This window comes from Halichondria panicea, chromosome 11 (assembly GCF_963675165.1).
Source record: "Halichondria panicea chromosome 11, odHalPani1.1, whole genome shotgun sequence".
Taxonomy (NCBI): domain Eukaryota; kingdom Metazoa; phylum Porifera; class Demospongiae; order Suberitida; family Halichondriidae; genus Halichondria; species Halichondria panicea.
Window position 1 is genome coordinate 6,514,838 of NC_087387.1, and position 24,182 is coordinate 6,539,019.

At 44.6% G+C, this 24,182-nt stretch overlaps 7 protein-coding genes across 9 annotated transcripts in view; 6 read left to right on the plus strand and 1 right to left on the minus strand.

Moving 5' to 3' along the window:
• Positions 1-24,182, plus strand: part of LOC135344131 (scavenger receptor cysteine-rich domain superfamily protein-like) — a gene marked incomplete in the record, with an annotated part of 804,697 nt that overhangs the window by 541,283 nt on the left and 239,232 nt on the right.
• On the plus strand, positions 1,175-3,902 carry LOC135344098 (probable serine/threonine-protein kinase drkD). The gene is made up of 3 exons (XM_064541194.1): positions 1,175-1,404; positions 1,473-2,552; positions 2,832-3,902. Exons 1-3 carry the CDS (start codon positions 1,219-1,221, stop codon positions 3,807-3,809), a joined length of 2,244 nt encoding a protein of 747 aa, XP_064397264.1. The 5' UTR covers positions 1,175-1,218; the 3' UTR covers positions 3,810-3,902.
• LOC135344097 (carnitine O-palmitoyltransferase 1, liver isoform-like) lies at positions 4,426-11,235 on the plus strand. 2 transcript variants are annotated; one of them, XM_064541191.1, is made up of 14 exons: positions 4,426-5,004; positions 5,390-5,527; positions 5,643-5,778; positions 5,849-5,923; positions 6,208-6,363; positions 6,646-6,838; positions 7,138-7,258; positions 7,574-7,736; positions 7,855-8,010; positions 8,419-8,592; positions 9,127-9,291; positions 9,594-9,731; positions 10,181-10,447; positions 10,957-11,235. In XM_064541191.1, the coding sequence occupies exons 1-14, from the start codon at positions 4,730-4,732 to the stop codon at positions 11,119-11,121; spliced, it is 2,322 nt and encodes a 773-aa protein (XP_064397261.1). In that variant the 5' UTR covers positions 4,426-4,729; the 3' UTR covers positions 11,122-11,235. The 2 variants fall into 2 exon arrangements, with proteins under 2 accessions (XP_064397261.1, XP_064397263.1); XM_064541193.1 differs by having other exon boundaries at positions 4,428-5,004; positions 6,223-6,363.
• LOC135344128 (uncharacterized) lies at positions 11,240-13,862 on the plus strand. The gene is made up of 4 exons (XM_064541249.1): positions 11,240-11,378; positions 11,508-11,896; positions 12,141-13,212; positions 13,498-13,862. The coding sequence occupies exons 2-4, from the start codon at positions 11,513-11,515 to the stop codon at positions 13,803-13,805; spliced, it is 1,764 nt and encodes a 587-aa protein (XP_064397319.1). The 5' UTR covers positions 11,240-11,378; positions 11,508-11,512; the 3' UTR covers positions 13,806-13,862.
• LOC135344228 (uncharacterized) lies at positions 14,017-15,704 on the plus strand. Its single transcript, XM_064541429.1, has 5 exons — positions 14,017-14,182; positions 14,426-14,583; positions 14,831-14,924; positions 15,227-15,364; positions 15,522-15,704. The coding sequence occupies exons 1-5, from the start codon at positions 14,081-14,083 to the stop codon at positions 15,588-15,590; spliced, it is 561 nt and encodes a 186-aa protein (XP_064397499.1). The 5' UTR covers positions 14,017-14,080; the 3' UTR covers positions 15,591-15,704.
• On the minus strand, positions 15,688-19,089 carry LOC135344105 (protein O-mannosyl-transferase TMTC3-like). Its single transcript, XM_064541200.1, has 7 exons — positions 18,494-19,089; positions 18,325-18,424; positions 18,158-18,273; positions 17,902-18,059; positions 16,865-17,570; positions 16,168-16,643; positions 15,688-16,096 (listed from the first exon to the last, which is right to left on the minus strand). The coding sequence occupies exons 1-7, from the start codon at positions 18,899-18,901 to the stop codon at positions 15,823-15,825; spliced, it is 2,238 nt and encodes a 745-aa protein (XP_064397270.1). The 5' UTR covers positions 18,902-19,089; the 3' UTR covers positions 15,688-15,822.
• LOC135344118 (protein O-mannosyl-transferase Tmtc3-like) lies at positions 19,161-23,797 on the plus strand. 2 transcript variants are annotated; one of them, XM_064541216.1, is made up of 6 exons: positions 19,161-19,672; positions 20,015-20,102; positions 20,460-20,575; positions 21,465-21,652; positions 22,357-23,062; positions 23,335-23,797. In XM_064541216.1, the coding sequence occupies exons 1-6, from the start codon at positions 19,250-19,252 to the stop codon at positions 23,731-23,733; spliced, it is 1,920 nt and encodes a 639-aa protein (XP_064397286.1). In that variant the 5' UTR covers positions 19,161-19,249; the 3' UTR covers positions 23,734-23,797. The 2 variants fall into 2 exon arrangements, with proteins under 2 accessions (XP_064397286.1, XP_064397287.1); XM_064541217.1 differs by having other exon boundaries at positions 19,162-19,672; positions 21,480-21,652.

Genomic DNA, 24,182 nt, shown 5'->3' on the forward strand with positions numbered 1-24,182 from the left:
GTTCAAATCATAATTATAAAAATTAATGACAGTGTTACAATTAAAGATAATGCTGCATCTACGTTTACATGCAGATATATAATTAATTATGTGCGGAGGGGCTGCTCGGGTGCAGTATCACTGCACTGTAAAGGTACGTGTTATCAATGAAGGGGTACAATTAAGGGTAGCTAAGAAATGGGGGCCTGAGGGTCCTGGTAACAGTAACAATGCTCCCATTGGTCAGGGAGAGTATAGGTATCTAAGGGAACGAGAGGTAACCAGTTGCCAGGCTTCATTCTCAAGCTGTTTACATAACGGTAAAGTGCATGGCCTCTCGGTTCTCGGAAATACTTCTCAAAGACTCTACGTATACTCCTCAGACTATTGATGGCAAGACCAGGGCTGTCTTGAATTGGAGGCACAAACGCTGCACTGCATTTTCAGGCAATGTAAGTGATGCTATGACAGCAGGATTTATAGGTGGCAGGATCTGCAGATGATTTATGCCTACCGGCACGCCCCCCACAATAGGAGCCACCTGGAGCTGAGGAGGTTGGACTAGTTGCTGAGGGGTCCGACACTATGAAAATTTGTGTATGGGATTTTAAAATCTCGAGATTCGGGAGATTTTACAAGATTTTAAAGATTTCAGAGATTTTGCAGATTTTAGAGATTTCAGAAGATTTTTGGAAGATTTCAATGATTTTAGAGATTTCAGAAGATTTCAGAAGATTTCAGAAGATTTCAGAAGATTTCAAGGACTGCAGGGGCCCATATAACAGCTCTTTATCCTATTATTGTACAAAAAAAACAAAAAAAACAAAATCATGTGGGTGTTAAGTCACCCCTAGTTTGCGCTAGTCTCATGAATCAGCCACACCTTTGGTGTCAGTCTGAGCACTCTTTACGTGAAGTCATTTCACAATGGAATGTATTACGTCACTGTACAAGCTAACAAAACCATAAAAATGCAACCACATCCGCTATCTCTGCTCAGCCACATCACTGCTTGCTGCTCAACCGCATGTAAAGTTTCACTATTTGCTGCCTCCTATTCAACTCACCTAATGCTTGTGAGCAATCTCATTGGTCACGTTGGAAATCCGCCGTGGCCCATGAGTTCATGTAAAGAGTGACAGACACCAAAGGTGCGGCTGATTCATGAGACTAAGTTTGCGCATGCGTAGTAAGTTACAAGACACTCCCAACAAGAAGGTACTCCCCCTCACCTACAAGATGGCTACATGTAACAGAATCACAGCTCCCGAGTTGGAGCAGTTCCTAGTCGCTACTGTTGAGTTGACTGGCCGTGTACTAGGAGCAGGTGCCTATGGCAGTGTGGAGGAGGTGGAGATACCTGGAGCAACGGTAGCTGCCAAGAAACTGCACCAACAGCTTGTCAACCTGGGCTCTCCACAGCAGGTAGATCTATCCACTGCTTATTTTTCTAGTCAGCATAGATTATATTTACTGGCTGATTTCCCCCACAGGTTGAGAAATGGGTGAATGATTTCGTGGAGGAGTGTAAGCTGATGAGCCAGCTCCGTCACCCTCACATAGTACAGTTCCTGGGGGTGTGCTATCTCCCTGGAGCCCAACTCCCCGTCCTACTCATGGAGAAGCTACAAACCAGCCTCGACAACCTTCTGGAAACCAGCCCCAACATTCCTATTGGCCTCAAAGTGCACCTTCTGACGGGGACTGGCCGAGGGGTGGTCTATCTGCACAGCCGCACTCCACCCATTGCCCATCGTGATCTGTCTGCCAAGAACATTCTAGTCGATAACGGTCTCAATGCCAAGATAGCAGACTTGGGTGTTTCTAGGATTGTGAACATTCAGCCTGGCCGGCTAGCTGCCTCGATGACTCAAATGCCAGGCACTGGTGTGTACATGCCACCAGAGGCAGCTCAAGAGGAAGGGGTCACACGATACAACACTGCCATAGACATCTTCTCCTTTGGTGTGGTATCTCTCTTCACACTGACGCAAACTTTTCCCAAAGATCTCAAACCTGCTAATTATTATGATTCAGCTACTCGAAGGCTGGTTGCTCGCTCTGAAATCGAACGCCGCGAAAATTACATCGAACCAATGAAAGCAGCTCTTGGTGAGACCCACCCCCTAGTCCAGTTGACCCTCGCTTGCCTGGAGTATGTATCTGAAGATCGACCATCTGCTGTGGTGGTGTTGAGAGGATTGGAGGAGGTTAGAACAACACTCCCTCAGAATTGCACCCAGACCAAGCTGGAACTGATTCAACAGGTGGCTGTGAAGGATGAAGAGATACAGCAAGTTGCTGAAAGAGTTACCAATGAGAAACAAGCTCAAATTGATCAGTTTCAACATCAAATTTCTGAGAAAGATACTCAAAATACTCGATTACAAGCATCTATCGATCGTCTTCAAGCTGAGAATCGAGAGCAAGTTCGTGGACTGGAAGAACTGACCACTCTCCAACAAAAGCAGTTGGAAGTTCAACGCAGAGAAATTGCTCATCTCTCCAGTTCAGTGAGGTCTCTACAGATACAGCCTCGGGAGGACACACCTCAGGGCTCAGGACAGAGAGAGGTGACTGTGTGAGGGGGGAGTCCCTTATGCATACATGGAGTTGTGCCTCAATATGTATTGTCTTGAGTGTACTTTTGGTTGCCATTGCCTAGAATAGGAATAATAGTTTTGATGAGCAAATGTATGCCCACAAGAAGGGTGGTGGTGTCAGTGGGTGGGGCAATGGGTTGGGATGGCAACAACTACTAAAATGCCCTTAATTAATTATTTTAATAATACAACCTTAATTGTTTGTGCAATACCACCACTCACATAATGTCAATGAATCTATTTTTACAGGCAACCACAAACAAAACCACACAACCAATCAAGATTGTTGATTCAAGCACTGGAAACGCATTGCTACCACACAAGTCGACCACACCACAACCAACTGTTCCTACTGCCATCACCTTCAACTGGACAACATGCAAGCGCATACCAAGGACGATGATTGTGTTGAGAGTGTACGGTCAACCTGTGGCTATCAACGGGAAGGTGTACATGAGAGGCTTGAGTAACTGGACTGAGACTGTGCTAGTGTACACACCAGATCAGGATAGCTGGTATGAGCTGCCACCTCCTCCAGTGAGGAACTTCACCATAGCAACACTGAGAGGTCGACTGCTAGTGGTCGGAGGTCGCGACAGGTCAACTAATGAGAAGACGAATACCATCCTAACATTCGATGAGAGCTCTCGACAATGGGTCCAGTCACTTCCCCGCATGCCAAAAGCATTAGCTGAGCCAGCAGTTGTTGAATATCAGAACCATCTGATCGTTATCGGTGGAGTTGACTCAAACGCCACTAGGATAGCTGACGTGAACATTCTGAACACAAGTAACAAATGGATCACAGCCGAACCACTTCCCCGCACTGATGACTACATCACTTGCCTAATTGGAGACACACTGTATCTTGTACGTCAAGACACTAAAGAAGTGTTTCGAGCTCATGTACCCTCCCTCATATCACGAGCCAGTTCTGGTGTGTGGGAATCTGTCGGAAGTGTGCCATTGTATCGGTCGTCTCCCATCGCCATCGGCAACACCCTCCTGATTGTGGGGGGTAGTGAAGTACAAAGAGGTAACGCTACTTCAAGCATCCATCTGTACGATCCCACTAAAGACCAGTGGACACAATGTGGTGACCTTCCCGAGAAAATGAACTGTTGTTATTGCATTGAACTATCTGGCAAACTGTGTGTACTTGGTGGTGAGAGTGGTTACAGGACTATCAGTTCTGTGTACACATCAATCCCTTCCATTACACACTAGTAGTTAATTTTAATTGGAATTCCATGTTTATTATATAATTATAAGCATCATTATCGTACAATTATGTGTCAGTTGATTGAATATTGTTTCCGATATACATTATATACACAAGACAACATACAGTAACAGTGAAGCACACTTGTATACAGTTGGTGTGGTGACATACAAACAATCAGTGTAACCATAGAAACAGACAAGATTGAGGGGGTGGGCTCACACCCACGACTCTGCACTAGAATCAGGACTAGCTCCAGTCACCACTAAGCTATCATGAGTTCCACTAGAGGCAGAGTTCAAAGCAGCTCTCTCCAACGCTTATCTGTTGAGCTCTGACAGTTCCACCAGCTCCACCACTTGTGGGATGGCTTGTCGAGACTTGCTGAGGTCGGCAGTCACACTCTGTAGCTCAGCGATAACCTCATCTTCGTTGAAGGACTGACGAGATAGCTCCTGGAGAGAGATATGACATCCTCTGGTGTATATGTGTGTGTGTGTGTTTTGCCTCTCTTTCGTTTTCTTCTTTCCTCCTTTCTTTTTTGTTGCCTTTAATTGTTCATTTTTTCTTTATTGCCTTCAAAAAAGTGGGCGTTTTGTTTACTTACTTATTGCCACAAATTTAATAGCCACAGGCGCTACTATACGTAATATACTAGGCAGGAAGAGGAAACCCAATATCCATGGTAATCATTATTTACGTGTAGCTAGCTGCTTTATCAAGTGAAGTACAAGACAAGAAAGACTACACATTCAAGAGTGAAGGATTGACCTATATACCGCACTACATCAAGACACACGTACCTCAAGAATCAAGCACTATAAGTTCTACCACCCTGTGCCTGTGTGCCTGTACTAGCTGTGTGCCTGTGTGCCTGTACTAGCTGTGTGCCTGTGTGCCTGTGTGCCTATATATATCCACTACTATGGCTGAGGCCCACCAAGCTGTAGCATTTCAGTTTCGTGTCACAGAGGAGGGTATTGATGTGCACTTTGATCGTGATGCTATCAGGACTGCTCTCAGATCTCTACTGGGTTTGTTTCGATCGCGATATCTGCGACTACGAAACACACTACTACGCGGAGTGTTCCCTGCATCTCCACTCTCTCTGGTGCTCGTTATATCGCTAGTCATAGGGGCATACTCAATAGGCCACGACCCTTCTTATGGTGTCATAGCGTGGATACAAGGTGGACAAAGGTGTGTGTGTGTGTGTGTGTGTGTGTGTGTGACCTCTCTGTAGAGACCACCAGTACTTCCCCTACACATGACTTCCTCTACCTCTTGTGGTTTATGACAGGATATTTGGGCTAGGGGGTTAATAGCTGAAGCATGAATCTCATTATCTAAGCATGAATAGACTCTAGTCCACCTGCTAGCATGTGTTTTGTGGCACAGAGTTCTGGGAATGCTGGTTATACACTGACACCCTTGTCTGATGACAAGTCCACTTACTGCAGTGTTGATTGGTCTAATTGTCTACACTTTGTTCAACCAATTTTCACCTCACTTCCTTATAGAGACATAGAAGGTTGTATGAACAGACATTGTTTGCTTATGAGGGGAATCATTTTACTCCCTACAGTGATGTACTGCCGACTGTACTCACCTGGTTGCTATTGGTTACACAGTCTGTGTTTCTATGGTTACTGCTCTCCTATATACAACGCTACTCACTCAAAGCACTGCTGTGTTATCAGGGATGGATGTTCGATGAAAGAGGGTGTGTGTGGGCGTGTGTGTGCTCTAAGTAACCATATTATTGTTAGTGAAAGTTCATACAAACAATACAGAGAATTGTTTTTATAACACCAAATACTTCCCCTCTATAATGATAGCAAGCAGAGTGTGGTCACCAAGGTGTGGGCTCTCCTAGTGACGATGCTCACTGGACCTTTCAAACCAATGCTCAATAGTTACCAGAAGGCGTTACCACGGCTACCCGTACCACCGCTCAAGGATACTTGTCAGAGGGTGAGAGAGTTGACCTCCACACACCACACACGCCCACTCCACTCACACACACACCCACACACACACACAGTATCTGGACTCTGTGCGGCCACTATTGGATGATGAACAATACACGGAAATGGTCGGACTAGTGGAAGAGTTCAAGGTACAACCAAACCATTCAATAAATAGCTAGGGCAGTTCTAACACATCAGTAACCGGCACGAGTGGTGGCTATTCTCAATTAATTTTCGTCTTTTATAGCTCAAACGTATCCTAGGGTCATTTACAATCTATTAGCCTCCCATGGTCCACCTGATATCACTGCATGGTCCACCTAATATCACTGCATGGTCCACCTGATATCACTGCATGGTCTACCTGATATCACTGCATGGTCCACCTGATATCACTGCATGGTCCACCTGATATCACTGCAGTATATTGTAGTCTCTCCTTGTACAGAGTGGTCCAGGTAAGAAGATGCAACGCTACCTTGTCCTCAAGTCATGGTGGGCCAGTAACTATGTGACTGACTGGTGGGAGACTTACGTCTACCTGTATGGACGATCTTCCATCATGATCAACAGCAACTACTATGCTTGTGTAAGTGTATAACAAGAGGGAGAGATGGTTACCTTGACGATAGCTGGAATGTTGTTACTATAGACTCTAATTTATTGACTCATGATACTGTATTAATTTTTTTACGGTAGAATAATAATTAGTGGAATTTGACTTGCAAACAAAATCTAAATTGTGGTTTTGCTGTTTGGCAATTCTCTGTTGCAAGTGCACTGCAATCCACTGTATAGAATACCTGTTCATCATTACCCCCACATACCCCCACACCCACGCCCACCCACACACACACGCCCACACACACAGGACAGTGTGGCATATGACTTGACTAGATCACCAGTGGCACGTGCTGCCATGATCTCCTACACTACCATGAGGTTCAAGGTGGACATAGAGAGAGAGAGACTCAAGCCTCTGGTAGTATTGGACCTTGTACCCTTGTGCTCGGCTCAGTACGAGCGTGTGTTCGGGACCACACGGATACCAGGAGTGGAGGCTGGTGTGTGGGAGTGTGTGGGCGTGTGTGGCTCTTAGCTATAGTGTACAGTGCACTAGCAAGAATTATTTACAGCCTTGTGCTGTTTCCACAATAAATTCAATCGTTTTGGTAGCTATTTTTGAGAGCCCGTAATTTGTGTTCAGATTGTCCAATTTTGAAACTAATTGATGCATTCAATAGCTCTCAGAATTACCTTTCCAATGGTGTGCTTTAGATACAAGTTCTAAGTTTAAATCCAGCAATTTTAACAAAAAAGTAAACATTTATTAAATCTCTAAACTTCACACGCCCACACACAGATAAGTTAGCTCATGTGACTCCTAACGAGTGCCTCCACTGTGTTGTGTACAAGGCTGGAAGATGGTACAAAGTTCAACTGGCCACACCCAAGAGACTGTTCACACCACCGGAGATACAACAGTGAGTCATGTGTTGATTATGGTATGATTGTACAAAACTTAGTTGAGATTGTCCATTTTCATTTTACATTTGGTAGGTCTATCCCACAGTGTGCTTAAATTGACGTTTACTGTCGGACCAAATTGTCCATTTTCTAGAGAACAAATAAGTCCTCAGTCTTTTTTTTTCTAAGTTAGGCCTGTGATTGGAACGTCCAAACTCCAGCTAATAGATACATTTTCGAGGAAGAATTTACAAGTTTGTTTAGATCAGTGATTGCTTTGAGCACCGTAACACGGCTGACTTGTACTGTGCGTGCCATGCATACACTCACAGACAGTATGAGGCGGTGTTTGCTGATGCTGGTGAGGGCAGTGTGAGCTGGGGGGAGGAGCATCTGGCTGCACTCACTGCATGGGACAGGAAGTCATGGGCAGAGACTAGACAGCAATACTTTAGTAGCGGCATCAACAAGGTCTCCATGGAAACAATAGATAAGGTAAAGAGAGGGCAACTATTCTGCCCCTCACACGCACACACACACACACACACACTTCCCCCACCCACACGCACACACACCCACCCATCCACACCCACCCACACCCACACACACACAGGCTGCCTTTGTGATGTTCTTTGATGAGCACTCCCCCTCCATGAGTAGCGATGATGGAGATTGCCTCACCTCATACTGTAAAGACCTCCTCCACGGCAGCGGTCATTCACGATGGTTTGATAAGTCACTGACACTCGTCACATTCAACAATGGAAGGGTCAGTAACAACCCCGGCCGTTATCCTCGCCTCTTCCACCTGATTAATTAATTAGATTCCACTGAGTGTGTTTACACGGAACTATGAAATATGGTGGCTTTGGGACACACACAGATACCTCATGCCCATTATCTAATACAGCGTAATATTGAAATACCTACTGTAATTAGAACTATATCGTATATCGGGTTTGGAATGCGAGCGAGGTTAATGGATTGTGACTGACAAGCATTGATTGATTGTGACTGACAAGCATTGATTGATTGCTAGTGTTTTGCAATTGCAAATTTGAATCGAATTGAACAATCTCGCATTCGAAACCTGATAAGTAATACAGCGTAATATTGAAATATTTACTGTAATTAGAGCCATAGTTACGTGTATATAACCTCTCCCTCCCTCCTATAGTTTGGCATCAATGCCGAGCACTCGTGGGCGGATGCTCCCATCGTGGGCTATCTACTCGAGTATTGCTGTAACTTGGAGCATAACATTGGCTATCATGAGAACGGGTCTTGCAAGGGTCGTGTTGAGACCACACCCCCTAAACCACAGCGACTAGAGTGGGACATCACCACAGAGGTAACAGTATTATTACAAATACTTATTGTAACAAGCTTTTTTGCAATCCTCTAAGTTGATGGTGACCACTCGTTGTTATATTATTTTTCCCATGTAGCAATAATGTCTCTCCACTATTTTTTATGGCGCTTTAGATCATGTTTGTCATAAATACTGCAATCTGATTGGTTAGAGGAAATGTTCTATCCAATTTAGAAAATCATGTACTTCAATAGAAAATCATGTAGCAAAGATTAGATAAGAACATTCAAATCCGATTGGCTAAATACTCATGGTTGCTATGATCTAAAATGCTTAGACACTGTTTAGGAAGTTTCCACATGATTTAGAAGTCCTCAGGGCTAGTAGAACCCTCACTACGTTCGGGATACTACAACCAGCCCTTTGGGCTTCTAAATCATGTAGAAACTTCCTAAACAGTGTCTAACTATTATATAATGATGGTAATAATAATCAATAATATTCGGTAATTAGTTCTTGTTACTATAATCAATTTAATTACATTATTAGTAACTGTACCCCCCCCCCTCTCAGGCTGTGTCTCGTATTGACGCTGCTTTGACCTTTGCCCTCGACAAGATAGCAGACACTGATGTGTATGTACTAGAGCACAGTGATTTTGGCAAAGGAGACATCAAGAAATGCAAGATCAGCCCCGATGCTTTCATCCAGATGGCCCTCCAGCTAGCCTACTACAAGGTGTGTGTGAGTAGAGCTGGTAGGTCCCACTAGTTGGGTTTACCAAGCTATAATAGTTCCTCGGTAATCGCTGAGGATACACGTCATGTGTGCTAGCTCTAGTTAGCCAATGAAAAATGAGATCTAGAAATTGAATCGCGCTTGTTCAATCCATGCACCACCACTGACCAGTGTGGGCACTTCCTCTGTATGATAGCTACTTATTGGCACTCCCTGTGTATGATAGCTACTTATTGGCACTCCCTGTGTATGATAGCTACTTATTTGCAGTGAGATTAGAAATTTATTTCTGCGGTGTACAGGATTCCAACAGCAACTTCTGCCTCACTTACGAGGCTTCTATGACGAGGTTGTTTCTGGAGGGACGCACGGAGACAGTCCGTCCCGTTACCATGGAGTCAACGGCTTTTGTACGAGCCATGTGTGACCCCAATGCATCCGTACGTTGTGTGTGTGTGTGTGTGTGTGTGTGTGTGTGTGTGTGTGTGTGTGTGTGTGTGTGTGTGTGTGTGTGTGTGTGTGTGTGTGTGTGTGTGTGTGTGTGTGTGTGTGTGTGTGTGGGTGTGTGTGTGTGTGTGTGTGTGTGTGTGGGTGTGTGTGGGTGTGTGTGGGTGGGTGGGTGGGTGTGTGTGTGTGTGTGTGTGGGTGTGTGTGTGTGTGTGGTGTTACTTTCTGGTTTTCCATTAACTGTTTGCAGCCTAGCTACCTTCAAAAGAGCGTTTCTAATGGAATCTAGTGTTTTTGTGTGTGTGTGTGAATGGATTAGGAACCTCAACACTTGTATGGATGCTTTCTCAGAGCGTGTCTAATTACTTAGTACTAATAATTCCCCCTTGCTCTTGACCATATAGCGGACTAATGTTTTCCTTCCCTCTTTTCCCTTAATTAGAACGAGGAGAGGGAGTGTCTACTCCGTGTTGCCGTGGACAGACATGCCCTTAGTTACAAGCTAGCCATGACTGGGAAAGGAGTTGATCGTCATCTCTTCTGCCTCTACGTTATGTCTCGATATCTCAAACTAGAGTCTCCATTTCTGGCCAAAGTCTTAGGAGAGCCGTGGAAATTATCCACTAGTCAAACGCCTGGTCAGCAAACTGGGAAGATTGATTTCAACAAGATGCCTAAGACGATTAGCCCAGGAGGTGGCTTTGGACCGGTGGGTTGCGTGTGGAGATACTGTATTACTAGAATAGGTGGTGAGAACCCTTTGCAATCAGCAGAAAATTTGACACTAACTTTGTGCATGTAGGATCGTGATGTAGCTAGTAGACTTTATTTTAAAATTCTTAAACGTTCTGGTCGGCATTAATGCTCCATATGGAATCATGTGTGTATATTAATGCCAGCTGTTGTTTAGACTATGTACCATGAAGTGCATTTGAAGTGTATTTGCACGAAAACAAAAGTTTTGGGCCCGAAAGTAATAGGCCTTTCAAAGACCTACACAATGTTATAACAATGTACAATGTATTTATCCACTGTTTACATTCTAATCATCTTTTGTGTCTCTAAAGCCTTTCAGTACATTTACCACCATACATTTTCACTTCACTTGAAATGCCAACCTTATTAGAGAGAGACCAATATAAGCCTTTATGCTTGCTTGGTGAGAAGGGTTGTAGCTGTTATATACAGTAAGTTATATACTGCCACGCCCCCCTACAGGTGGCTGCCGATGGTTACGGAGTCTCGTACATTATTCAAGGAGATTATTTCATTTATTTCCACGTGTCCAGTTTCCATAGTGCTCCAAATACCAACTCAAAGAAATTTGCTGAAACCATCAAACAAAGTATGGCGGATATGAGGGATCTCGTGTTGAGCAAATGAGAGGACAGACCTGACAATTAGTGATCACTACTATTGTACGTGTGTATGTGTATATATTTATTATGTCTTCATTATTTTGTTTTACTCAGTGGAATATTATTTATCACATGTGAACAGGCGGTCTTTACCTAATGTGAAAGTTGAGTGCATGCATCCTGTATGCAGTAGCTAGCTTGGTTTTAATACGGATGCATATTATTGCATTGCATTGACGGGCTAGCTATATACGGCTGGGCTAGTGTTGTTTCAAGAGCTAGGTGAGTTAGCAGTAGCTAGTATTACTGTAGCAGCGTTGTTATTATTACAATCAGGAGTACTCGTGTTACAATACATTGATAGCTTGACAGTTTATGTTGACTCCTTGCCCACACACAACACTACACTAGACACGATGTTACTAGTATTAGCTGTTGTTACATCACTATTCCTCTCCACTGGGCATGCTCTCAACTTCTGCCAGAACAACAGTTTCCATTCACTGGAGAGAGACTTCCTATCCAGAGTAAAGAACCGCTATCAGATCACTCGCACTTTCTACCCTCCTCGAGACCCTCGCCCGGTCGTTATCAAGATCCATTATTCGTACCCTGATGGAACCAATCAGACGTGGTTTTGGAGTGAATCACAATTTTATCTGATTCAACCGCTCGAGATATTTCAGTACACTTCATTATTTTTCTCTAATTTGCCGCGTAGACAGACGGAGGTGACGCTCTCACTGAGTCAAGAGTGCGAGGGGTTGGGGGAGGAGCTTATGGAAGTGCTCACTCAGCGGGTAAGTTGTTAGAACTTAGAGGATTTAAAGTAATTTGCGATCCTTCCTTTGAATTTATACATGTATATCCTGTGAGGTGGTATTGATATGGCCCTTGTTACGTGATACTGCTATTCACTCATAATATTATTATTGACTTACATCCTTAATTGCATATAGTGCATCCTAATGATCTCACACACCACACCACACGCCCACACACACACACACACACACACACACACACACACACACACACACACAGATGAAACTCTATGCTTCTACGGCCTCCATTTCCCTGGAAGCCGCCCCTCTGAGAATCTCCGATGATTATATTGCAATAGCAGCTTCATTTGAGGAAATCAATAACGATGTACTGCAGAGCAACTTCCTCAAAGTGTGGTTGCACATTTTTCTGATCCTGTTTCCAATCTGTACTCTCTTCTGCCTGTGGCTGTGTGACCCTGTGCAGCTGTTGCTAGGAGACAAAGTGTGGACCAAGCTGGAGGATGAATCCAACCATCCCAGAGTGGCAGCTCTAGTTCAATTATCTGTCCTCTTCACAACCTTTGTGTTTATTCTGGATATTATGGCGTTAGTTGCGACTGTGCTGGGAGATTTCCTAGTGTATAATCGACATGCGGCGTTTTACCTCTCCACAGTAACTGGCTTGATAGTGGACACTGCTGCGTTTGTGTGGGTCATGTTTGTGCTCATTAAAAGCTGCCATTGGGATTGCAAAAACTTCTGGTATCGCTGGAGAAAACGCCAGCCTTGCAATAAAGGAGAATCAGAGAAGATAAAGAAGTTAATGTCCACGATAATGGTGGCACCATTGCTCTGCTTTGCCAACCATTTCCACTACATCATTCTAGCCCTGATAGCAGATCCATTTCATACTGCCGGTGTTATCATCACCTACCTCATAACATTTGCTATCAATTATTTCCTGTTTCAACAATTCTACAATTGTGTCGTGTTTCGATCATTTCACAGACGAATGGGTAACGAACGGAAGGTGTATGCACTTCGAACCCCATCGCGTTCAAATATTTTCAATAGATCTCAATCTGCGTCTGCTCTGCCCGGAACTAGAAAAGTTAAAATCGAACGTGTACCATTTAATACACAAACTGTTGTTTTTGGTTTGCTGATTCTGACTCCATTTATTGTTTTATATGAGGGGATTGTGATTGCTCTGTTCTCAAGTTTGCCCATTTCCAAGACCATAGAAGATGCTCCATCACGGTTATACAGCATATATCAGGGAACTGGGATTCTTATCGTTGTGTTGCTCACCTACAATATTGTACTGGCTCCTAAAGGATTTTCATTAGGTACACCCACACCCACACACCCACACACTTGGCTTTGATATCTGATCACCGACTGTATTCTATAGCTTTAAAAATGTGAATATTGAATTACAAGGATGCCTTACTTGATCAGGGGTCTGTACAATTTCACAAATGTAGCTTTATAATAATTAAGGCTTGTCCAAATTATTGTAATCATGTGTTCATTGCTTTCTGGTAGAAATGTTCCTAACTCACCCTGCACACAATTCTCCGCTAATGATACACACACACACACACACACACACACACACACACACTCTTTAGGAAGAGCTGTTGAGCATGTGGCTAAGCAGATTCGTCTCCCTGAGGAGATAAGGAACTGGACGCTCCTGACAGACGAGGAGAAGTGTGCCAACGTGCTGACCTCCCTCATAGGGGAGGGTGGGCTGCAAGAGCTAGTGGAGATGCGTAACCATCACCATGGCAATGGCACTGACAATGGTCACCATGACGCTGGTAACCAAGACGACGACATTGATGACGTTGACGACAAGCTGGATGGTGAATTGAGGAGCCCCGTTGCTAAGGGCAACAACAACATTAGTATTGAGGGAAGAGAAAGTACTTTTTAATGTGTTACATTTATTTATTTGCTGTACTGATACATAATAATTATTATGATGACTTTATATTATGACTGCATGTGTACAATGGTGTGTTATGTCCGTCCCCTGCCCTGCCCCTGTGTACCCACGAGCATGGGCTGTTTTCATATATCTCACAAAGGTGATGTGCCAGTTACCTCGAGGTAAAGCTGCGGCCACGAAATAAATAGTTAATGGATGGGCGGAGACTGAATGTCACCACACCCCCACCATCAAGAGAACTAGAAGCTAGCTAGCCAGCCATGTCTAATGTCGAGTGTATCCGCAATACTCTGAAGGATGTGTTAGGATGGACGCTACTAGTGCAGGTGGTCCTGGGCTTCCTAGCTCTGGGCATTCTCAATGTGAGTGTCTAGTATCTTGTTCTAATTAATGAACACCAACTGTAAACATCTCCATACGTATACACAAGTACATATCAGATCTCATGTCTATACCTGTGTATGTGTATACACACACACACACACACACACATTACACTCACCCCCCCCCTACACACACACACACACACACACTCACACCACCACCCCCTCACACACACACACACACACACACATTACACTCACCCCCCCACTTCACACACACAGACTATAACACCAGTGTTATTTGCGTCCATCCCTGAGAATGCTACGAGTGGTTGGATAGCTGAGAGTCGGTGTATCTGTATCTGCCCTCATAATCTCAACTACACTGACTACTACAACACCACTCTGTTCACGAGGAAGGTGTACGAACCAGCGGAATGGTGGGTGTGTGTGTGGAGTGGGTGTGTGTATGGTGTGTGGAGTGGGTGGTACGTGGGTGTGAGGAATGGTGAGAGCCTCACGAATATCATCAGAGCATGTCATGTGACAGGCCTTGTCTAGAGCTACAGAATGCTTATAGCGGGTAGTTTTCATTGGTGCAGATTTTCATATGAAGTACCCAATTAAATATTCATACAGCTCAGAATAGTGATGTAGAACTTGTTCACTAAACACTCTCCACTGTAGCTCGTGTGAACTAACACTGCCTGGTGACAAGGAAGAGGAGATATGCCTGAGGTGCTCCTGTAGCTATGAGTCACGCAATGCTGCTCTCATTGGAGTGAGTGCCTCTTGTTGTTATTTATTGCCTCCACTGCAGGCCGCCTACTGTGTTGTTATTTATTGCCTCCACTGCAGGCTGCCTACTTGTTGTTATTTATTGCCTCCACTGCAGGCTGCCTACTGTGTTGTTATTTATTGCCTCCACTGCAGGCTGCCTACTAGTTGTTATTTATTGCCTCCACTGCAGGCTGCCTACTAGTTGTTATTTATTGCCTCCACTGCAGGCTGCCTACTAGTTGTTATTTATTGCCTCCACTGCAGGCTGGCCTACTGTGTTGTTATTTATTGCCTCCACTGCAGGCTATAGTGTACGGTATGCTGGTGATGGTGTTCGTGTGCATGCCTGTCTTCACTGGGTATGTGTGTGTGGTGCCATTCGCACGCAGGAAGCAATCTCTGAGGACTGCCACATCACGAGGTTACAGCCAACTCAACGAGGTGAGGCTGCATGGCTACAGTTGCCCGTAAATAAGTGCCTATAATTATGTAGTAGTCCTTAGCTATCTATGCGTACATTTTCACAATCAATCAGGCCTGTTTTGTAGCTAACTTAGATGATTTCTTTCAATTTCCACCACCCCCCACACACACACAGGGCTCTGGTATTGTTAGACTGAGATCAAATGTTCGAGACACAGACGTCCTCTCAATATCGTCCTCCTGACACTTTAATAATACACTGGACACTATATTAGGTTTTTATTACACAGTTTGTTTTTATTGAGCGTGTTTAATTTGTGTAGTTTGATCAATGTACACGATGATGGTTGTTACATGATTGCCCATATGACATGAACCTGTAATATTACTGCATGAGAATAATGAAACTAAAACTGAAATGAACTTGAATAACAAAACAGCCAATACAACACTTGCATTGTTTCCTAACAATAAGACTATACACACTTGTCCCTCATCACGCTGGCCTGTGTGTGATCAGGGTCCAACTGAAGGAGCTGTTTTATTCGCTCGTTGGCTTTATCACAATCGCCAGCTTCAACGTACAGTCGTGCAAGGTCGTACAACGCTGCAACGTGATTGGGCGATTTCTCGACGGCTCTGAGTAACGTAGTGTGGGCTGCTGGATATAGTTTGAGAGAGTAATACACTAATCCCAGTCTGTGCATTGCATCAACGTTAGTGGGTTGGACCTCCAGTACCATCTTTAGTCTGTGTGGGCGTGTGTGTGTGTGTGGGGGCGGGTAGTGAAATGTGTGGGCGGCTGGGAAATTAGCACTTACAGATTTTCTGCTTCTTTTAGCTTGTACTCATTGTCATGGTAACCAGCCTGTAGTACAGACGCTAGTTCGTACACCAACTGGCTCTTGTATCCGAGCTTCTCAATGAACTCTCTTAATAACTTCTCAGCATGCCGTGTGGATCCTTGTTGTTTCATGCTCATCTTCGCCATGACGATATGAGCTTGTACGTGACGTGGGTCCTGAGCCAAAGCTTTGTTATTATATAACACAGCCTCTTGTGTGCTGTCCAGTTCAACTAGCACCTCGGCAAACTCAGTGTACACACTAGGGTAGCGTGTTCCAGGTGGTATCTTACTCACTATCTTTCTGAGGATGCCTTCAGCTGCAGATATTCTGTTCAGTCTTCGCAATAATCTAGAGTATCTGGTGAACATTTTGAGGTTCTTAATGTCAGCTGAAATAGTTTGATTGCCACCCAGTGCTTCATACACAAGCTCAATGCCATGTCTGTACAACTGTGTGTGTGTGTGGGGGGGGAGGGTGTGTGTGTGTGTGTGGGGGGGAGGGTGTGTGTGTGTGTGTGGGGGGGGGGTGTGTGTGTGTGTATGTGTGTGTGTGTGTGTGTGTGTGTGTGTGTGTGTGTGTGTGTGTGTGTGTGTGGTGTGTGGGGGAGTGGGTGAACAAATCAATAATTGTATAATTGATTAATCTAATTACCGCTAATTAATGTCCTCACCTCTTCAGCGTGTGTGAAGTTCTCTCCCAGCTGGTGGAGGTAGCCGAGGTCAGAGACTGCAGACAAATACAGTGGCTCTACTGATACCGCTAACTGCATCAATGGAATAGCTTGATGGTTCAGCTCAGGATTTTGGTTGTACTCCACTGCAAGATTGTGGGCCATCTTTGCATTCGTGGGGAATGTTTTAATAGCTGCAGAAAATAGTGTTATCTCATTCTTCCAATCTCGATTTCTTAGCAGTGTTTTTGAGGCTTGCGCCAATAGCAGTAATGAGAGTCCAATTAACGATATGATTTTAATGGTTTTCTGTGAGGAGGTGTGCAGTTTCCATAGTCCGTGTGCTGCTAGTAGACATAGTCCCATGCTGGGCAGGTAGAGTACTCTCTCTGCTACAACAAACCCAACAGGGAAGAACAGGTTGGAGGCTGGCACGTACGGGAACACCAGCAGACTCAGACCAAACAACACTGTCCCCCATCGTCGGTAGAGGGCAAAGATTACTAATAAACACACGGCTATGAACGTTACCAGTGTTACAAGATTACGAGGATCTCCGAGGCTCTGGATGAGAGGAATGGTGTGCATGGCGTACTCTGGGCTGAGTTGAGAGGGGACTAACAACAGCCAGCAATGGTAGGAGGTGAGGTAGGCCCAGTGCATCTGTCTGTACGGGGTGGGCAAGTACACCGCCGGGTTCAACTGACTGTGAGGGGGGAAATTATGAAAATGGATGCACGGAAATCAAGTTGTGGCAGCTGAAAGATATTGTGATTAAACGGAGGGGGGGCCGTGCATGCATGTAGTTGAACATCTTCAACAGCTATATACAATTTTCTGAAATTTAGAAAGAGACCTTTCAAACGATAGTTTAATTCCAACATTTGGAAGGGGCCGTAATTTGTCATTCTTCGGCCTTTGATCATGGGCTATAATCCATGCATGACATGGCTGAATATATATTTCATCACCCAAATATAATTATATGATCTTGTTACAAAATTATATTGTTACTGTTTAGCGCAGCTGCTACTTACTATCCAAAGGATGGTCCACCCTTCATGAGCCTGAGTCGGATGTACATGAATCCCACCACGTAACTGAGCAGCACAAACAGTCTGGTCAGAAACCCTTTGTGATGGCTCTTCAGTTCTTTAGGCAATGAGAGCAACCTGAGGGCATCACTCACGGTTAGCTGGGAGGGAGAGGCTGTGCTTACAAACTAGCCTCAGCTACAGCTTGTTTACAACAAACCACCCTCAGCTAGAACTTGTAGAGTGTTACGATTATTACCTGCTGAATCAAAAGGTAGTCCATTGCCAGACACACAGCAATTGCAGTGATCCCAGTCTCCTTACTGAGAGCAGAGCATGTGCACAGCACTAGGCTCAGTGCTAGCCACTGGTAGCCTGTCAGTGAGACATCGTGATGGTACTGGAGCATGCATGATTACTTTATACCTGTAGAATTCTTTGACTGAGCAGCTTTATAGTAGACCAGTATAGAGGCAGTGTAGAACATGGCAGCTAATACATCAGCTCTCCCTACAACCCCAGTTACCTGATAATAGACTAACACTTATAATTTATTTATACACATTGACATAATGATATAGCTGTGCTAACTCACAGCCTCAGTGTGTATGGGGTGGACTGCAAAGAGGAGTCCTGCTATCAGTGCTGGCCACACTTGACTGCAGACTAGACTGACCAGGTGAACGTACAAGTAACACACGACTCCATGGAGGAGAATGTTGACCAAATGATAGCCCATGGGCTCCAACTCGGCCAACAGATAGTTGAGTCGGAACGTGGCCACACACAGAGGACGATATGACTTGTGACTATCTCCACTTGCCATAGGAACTCCCCAGAAATCATTCCACAGTAAATTGCTCCAAGGAACAGTTGGTCGGATATCGTTGTTTTGAATAACTGCTCTCTCATCATCAAAACACAGACCACAGTCCAGACTGTTGAGATACACCAGAACGCCTACTGAGGCAGAGAGCACTGCTGCATACTGATGCAACTTCATTCTGAGCTAGAATAATTTGGGCTTGAGATTGTAATTTTGATATTGGGACATCATCTAAGGTTAACCTCATCTGAGCCTCCTACACAGGTTTCTGGGTAGTGTGCTGCATACCTGAGTCTGTGTGTTGTCGTCCGGTGGCTTTCTCTAAGCATGCAATACTCAGAAACCTTGTCAAGTTGTGAAATTGATACTATGCTTGTGTGCATTCCACAGTTGCAAGCTAACTTCCATAGTTTCTTCTGAGCATGCGCAGTTCATGCAGTGAAGACAGCCTAGTGCAACCACATAGTGTGCTTCATGGTCCAGTGATCAAGGTGTTTGGATTCTTGGACTGTGGATGTTGTTAGAATGCTGTCCTCCTCCAGGTCTCAACTCTCTCTGGCTGGCTTGCTGTGTATGCTAGTGGGTACTCTAGTGTACAGTAACACTCTGCACTGCGGCATTGTGTATGATGACGAACCTGCCATCATGAAGAATAGAGATCTCCGTCCACAGGCGAACTGGATCGATTTATTTTATCATGATTTCTGGGGTACTGTTATCACTAACCCAACCAGCCACAAGTCATATCGTCCTCTGTGTGTGGCCACGTTCCGACTCAACTATCTGATGGCCGAGTTGGAGCCCATGGGCTATCATTTGGTCAACATTCTCCTTCATGGAGTCGTGTGTTACTTGTACGTTCACCTGGTCAGTCTAGTCTGCAGTCAAGTGTGGCCAGCACTGATAGCAGGACTCCTCTTTGCAGTCCACCCCATACACACTGAGGCTGTGAGTGTCCATGCATACACACTGAGGCTGTGAGTGTATATCTAAAATTAATGTTCCTAATACTATACACACAGGGACGTGCTCACACTGGTCGGTGGTGGTGGTCTAAAATAACACCTCTTTAGGCCTATAGTTTACTACATACATAGAAGAGGCAAATTTGTGTGTTGAGGATTGAGAACAGCCTGGGCACACATCACTGTACACCGGAGTGCATTTGTGTATAATGTGATGCATATTTCAACCCCCCCCACACCCCACACCACACCCACACACCACACTCACACCCACACACCACACCCACACACCACACTCACACACCACACTCACACCCACATGTAGGTAGCTGGTCTGGTTGGGAGGACTGAGCTGCTCTCTGCAATATTCTTCAGTCTCTCATTCATGGCCTACCACAGAGCCTACACTCGCGGTGAGTGATGAGTGATGAGTGGGTGGGTGGGGGTGAGTGGGTAGGTGGGGTGGGTGGGGGGTGGGTGGGGATGAGATGTAATTATAATAATCTCACAACTGCATCTTTATTACATTGTCCATAATTTACATTGTCACATAATTGTGTGATTGTGTGTTTTTGCTCAATTATAATTTGTAGAATTAGTACGCTTACTAAAATAATTTGGGGAATGCCCGCACATTATATACTAGTATATGAGGAAATTCGTTTTATATACCAGGTTATTATAAATTGCATTTTTAGTTGCGTCTACCAGCACCTCGACTATCCACCCACTGCATGAGTGTCAATGACTCACCACTCTTTGTGTTGCAGGAATGCGGTGGGTGGGTGTGAGCGTGTGTCTCATGGTGTGTTCTGTGCTCAGTAAGGAGCAAGGTGTTACCGTGGTAGCAGTCTGCACTGTACATGACCTCTTCATTCAACACAGGGTAAGCGGTGTCAACACTGGCTATTCTGTGCAATTAACCACTTGAGTGTTGATTCGATGTCCAAAAGCTGAAAGCTTAGACTTTCAAATGATGTGTTTCAATCCAACATAAATTTTTGTCAGGGGCCATAATTCGTCTTTTTCTGCCTCGGACCATGGGCTATTATTATTCACGGTATCGGCAAATTGGCAAATAGTTTTTATCATCAAATACGAACTTTGATGACACCATTTGAAAGGTCTCACTTTCAGAAAATCATATTATCGTTGAAATTGGATCCACAGAATTCAAGTTATGGCAGCTGAAAGAGTCCCTGAACTGTCGATTAAACAGGGGGGAGGATTAAACACGGGGAGGGGGGGGATTTGCGGTTGAACATTATTTCAACAGCCATAGTTTAGTGCTGTTGATCCAACGTCCATGGTTTTCTGAAAGCTTAGCCTTTCAAATAAGTGCGTTTTAGCAGCTAGGCTATAGTTCCCAGTAACTGTATTTAGCAGCTAGGCTATAGTTCCCAGTAAATACCGTATAGCGGGTAATTTTCGTGGGGTAAAATATTCGTTATTTTCGTGGGCAGGCTGACCTCCACGAAATTTTATCGTAGGCGTGGCTTATCTGAACGTAGGAATGCCGTGCAGCCACGAGACTAAACGAAATTTTTACTCACGAAAACTACCATTTCTCGAGTTGAACGAATTTTTTACCCCACAAAACTTACCCACTATACGTACGGTATAGATTGCTTGAGGATACAAATGATGTCATGTTGCTAGCTCTAGTTAGCCAATGAAAAGTGATATATAAATCAGTTAGATCATGTGCATGAGGTATCTAAGTGTCCCACTACCCGACCACTATATTTAACATTGCTAATTATTACAATGCTCAGAACTTCCTTGTACAGAACACTCCCTCTTCAACGGTCCACTTGCTCCACTCGATATTCTCCAATCGCAAGAGTCTTCCTAGTTGGTTCCCTGCATTCGTTAAGAGGATGTGTATCATAGCAACTGTTACCATGGCACTCCTTGTACTCAGAATCACACTAGTGGGTGGAGCTCCCAAAATATTCCATGAGTAAGTTATTTGTCTGCTGTAATTATTGTTGAAGGTTTCTAGTGTAGAACCAAAGTATTGCCAAATTGAAATTGTCAGCTAACTTTAAATGCCCGTAAAAATTCACAATTAGTATGTCCTTTGAAGTATCTTATGGCTTTCAGGCCAAAGTGATCATTTTCGGGTGATGGGTGTTATTTTCTAACTAAGGCCTGTTTTGGAGCTAATTTGACTTTCGAACATCTTATTTAGTTGCTCTTTGATAGTACTACAATAATCCTTGATCATTTCGGGAGGATAGTATAAGAGTTGTTTGGTGTTTTTCTGAATCAGGCGTTTTGATAGCAAGCTTTGAATGCTCGTAACTTGAGTAAATTGTTGAATGTACGTTTGTATTTGTAATGTCTAAAAATGGTCAATTCGTCGCGCGTGTGGTTTGAGGAAGCCATATGATATCTGCTGTGGCTTTGCCGTGTGTGTCACCAATGATTGTACCCTTACCTTATATGGTGTGTGTGTGCGGTGTCATATAATACTGTGTTGATTCCCAACTGAAAAATGTTGTCTATAACACAACGTGTTACCCCCCCTTGTTATTAGTTAAAAATGGTCCGTTTTTGATAGCTACATTGAGTTCTTGAGTGAGGATTGTCAATTTCACAATTAATAGATGTATTTTGTAGCTCTTTAAATGGCCTCCAATGATTCTCCTTGTCTCTTAATAGGAACATCAACCCTCCACTGTCCCTCTCCTGGCCATGGAGACAGTTGAGTTGGTCTCATCTAGTAGCCGTCAACTCTTGGTTAGCCCTGTGCCCCTCCCCCCTCACAGCAGACTGGCGCTTTGGTGCCGTCCCCCTCACACTATCACTCGCCCACCCCCACAACCTACACACACTACTCACACTACTCACACTCACTGGCTTGACAACCTTTGCCCTCTACCGACGATGGGGGACAGTGTTGTTTGGTCTGAGTCTGCTGGTGTTCCCGTACGTGCCAGCCTCCAACCTGTTCTTCCCTGTTGGGTTTGTTGTAGCAGAGAGAGTACTCTACCTGCCCAGCATGGGACTATGTCTACTAGCAGCACACGGACTATGGAAACTGCACAATCACTTCAACTCAATCATCCTGAGGTCAACACTGAAGCTGTCCTTCATTCTGTTACTAGTTACATTCGCTACAAAGACTTATACACGTAATAAAGACTGGGAGAGCAACGTAACGCTGTACAGTGCCGGGGTGAAGGTCAACTCAAGACATGGCGTGTTCCTGACTAATCTGGGTATTGAACACGGGAGATTAAGGAACTTTAGTTTTGCTGAGAAGTTGTATCGTCGCACTATGTTAGAGGCGCCGCTGCATTCCAGGGGCTTTTCCAACTTTGGTGGTTTAATGGAAGCACTCAAGAGATACGATGAAGCCGAACAGGTGCAGTGTGTGTGTGTGTGTGTGTGTGTGGGTGTGGGTGTGTGTGTGGGTGTGTGTGAAACAGGTGGAACTAGCTTAGATTGCCTCTGTGTAGTCTGAGCAGATCTTATGCATTTATGATTTTTTGCAGTCAGGGATTTGCCTGACAGCAAAACCACAATTCTCTGTTGCAATCATTGCAGTCCTCCAGGACACATTATAATAACTAGTGGTTTATATAAATATCACGAAAATTAGTTACTGCACATTAATTGAGATTGTTTTTCTTGTAGGCATTCCGTACTGCGATACGTCTGGGTAAGCAAGACTCTACGGGTACAAAGGTCATTGAGACGCTGGAATTTCTACTGGATAAGATAATTCTACGAAATAACGATCGCTATGGTGATGCAGTTGAACTAGTGGATCAAGCATTATCCAATTACCCAAGCTATGGTAAACTGTACAACCTCAAAGGCATCTATCTGCAGAGGCAAGGTCGATCAAAGGCAGCAATAGAATTATTACAAACAGCCATTAATATCAACTTCATAACAGCCCAAGGCCTGTACCATCTGGGACTGGCTTACACTGACACCGGGGATAAGAGGAGAGCTGTTGAAGCATTCAAGGCTGCTCTATCCATGGACCCCACATACAAAGATGCAGCCACCAAACTCAAACATTTATAGCTAGCATTAATAATCTGATTTCGTAAACTGTTTCCATTTATTTCACCAGCAAAAATCACATGTACCCACTACTGTATGTGTACAGGGCCTGATCTCACTGTGTAAGCCTGATCCACTGTGTAGCTGGTGCACAGGGGCCTGATCTCACTGTGCAGCTGGTGCACAGGGCCTGATCCCACTGTGTAAGCCTGATCCACTTTGTAGCTGGTGTACAGGGCCTGATCCCACTGTGTAAGCCTGATCCACTGTGTAGCTGGTGCACAGGGGCCTGATCCACTGTGTAGCTGGTGCACAGGGCCTGATCCCACTGTGTAGCTGGTGTACAGGGCCTGATCCCACTGTGTAAGCCTGATCCACTGTGTAGCTGGTGCACAGGGGCCTAATCCACCACTGTGTAGCTGGTGTACAGGGCCTGATCCCACTGTGTAAGCCTGATCCACTGTGTAGCT

Coding starts and splice junctions, on each gene's coding strand:
- LOC135344098 (XM_064541194.1), top strand. CDS start 1,219: ATGGCTACATGTAACAGAATCACAGCTCCCGAGTTGGAGCAGTTCCTA. Junction 1,405..1,472: donor ACCTGGGCTCTCCACAGCAG/GTAGATCTATCC, acceptor TTTCCCCCACAG/GTTGAGAAATGGGTGAATGA. Junction 2,553..2,831: donor AGGGCTCAGGACAGAGAGAG/GTGACTGTGTGA, acceptor CTATTTTTACAG/GCAACCACAAACAAAACCAC.
- LOC135344097 (XM_064541191.1), top strand. CDS start 4,730: ATGGCTGAGGCCCACCAAGCTGTAGCATTTCAGTTTCGTGTCACAGAG. Junction 5,779..5,848: donor TCAAGGATACTTGTCAGAGG/GTGAGAGAGTTG, acceptor ACACACACACAG/TATCTGGACTCTGTGCGGCC. Junction 7,259..7,573: donor ACACCACCGGAGATACAACA/GTGAGTCATGTG, acceptor ATACACTCACAG/ACAGTATGAGGCGGTGTTTG.
- LOC135344128 (XM_064541249.1), top strand. CDS start 11,513: ATGTTACTAGTATTAGCTGTTGTTACATCACTATTCCTCTCCACTGGG. Junction 11,897..12,140: donor TGGAAGTGCTCACTCAGCGG/GTAAGTTGTTAG, acceptor ACACACACACAG/ATGAAACTCTATGCTTCTAC. Junction 13,213..13,497: donor TCCTAAAGGATTTTCATTAG/GTACACCCACAC, acceptor CACACTCTTTAG/GAAGAGCTGTTGAGCATGTG.
- LOC135344228 (XM_064541429.1), top strand. CDS start 14,081: ATGTCTAATGTCGAGTGTATCCGCAATACTCTGAAGGATGTGTTAGGA. Junction 14,584..14,830: donor GTGTACGAACCAGCGGAATG/GTGGGTGTGTGT, acceptor TCTCCACTGTAG/CTCGTGTGAACTAACACTGC. Junction 14,925..15,226: donor GCAATGCTGCTCTCATTGGA/GTGAGTGCCTCT, acceptor CCTCCACTGCAG/GCTATAGTGTACGGTATGCT.
- LOC135344105 (XM_064541200.1), bottom strand. CDS start 18,901: ATGAAGTTGCATCAGTATGCAGCAGTGCTCTCTGCCTCAGTAGGCGTT. Junction 18,425..18,493: donor ACCCCATACACACTGAGGCT/GTGAGTTAGCAC, acceptor GTCTATTATCAG/GTAACTGGGGTTGTAGGGAG. Junction 18,060..18,157: donor ACTACCTTTTGATTCAGCAG/GTAATAATCGTA, acceptor TCTCCCTCCCAG/CTAACCGTGAGTGATGCCCT.
- LOC135344118 (XM_064541216.1), top strand. CDS start 19,250: ATGCTGTCCTCCTCCAGGTCTCAACTCTCTCTGGCTGGCTTGCTGTGT. Junction 19,673..20,014: donor ACCCCATACACACTGAGGCT/GTGAGTGTCCAT, acceptor ACCCACATGTAG/GTAGCTGGTCTGGTTGGGAG. Junction 21,653..22,356: donor GCTCCCAAAATATTCCATGA/GTAAGTTATTTG, acceptor GTCTCTTAATAG/GAACATCAACCCTCCACTGT.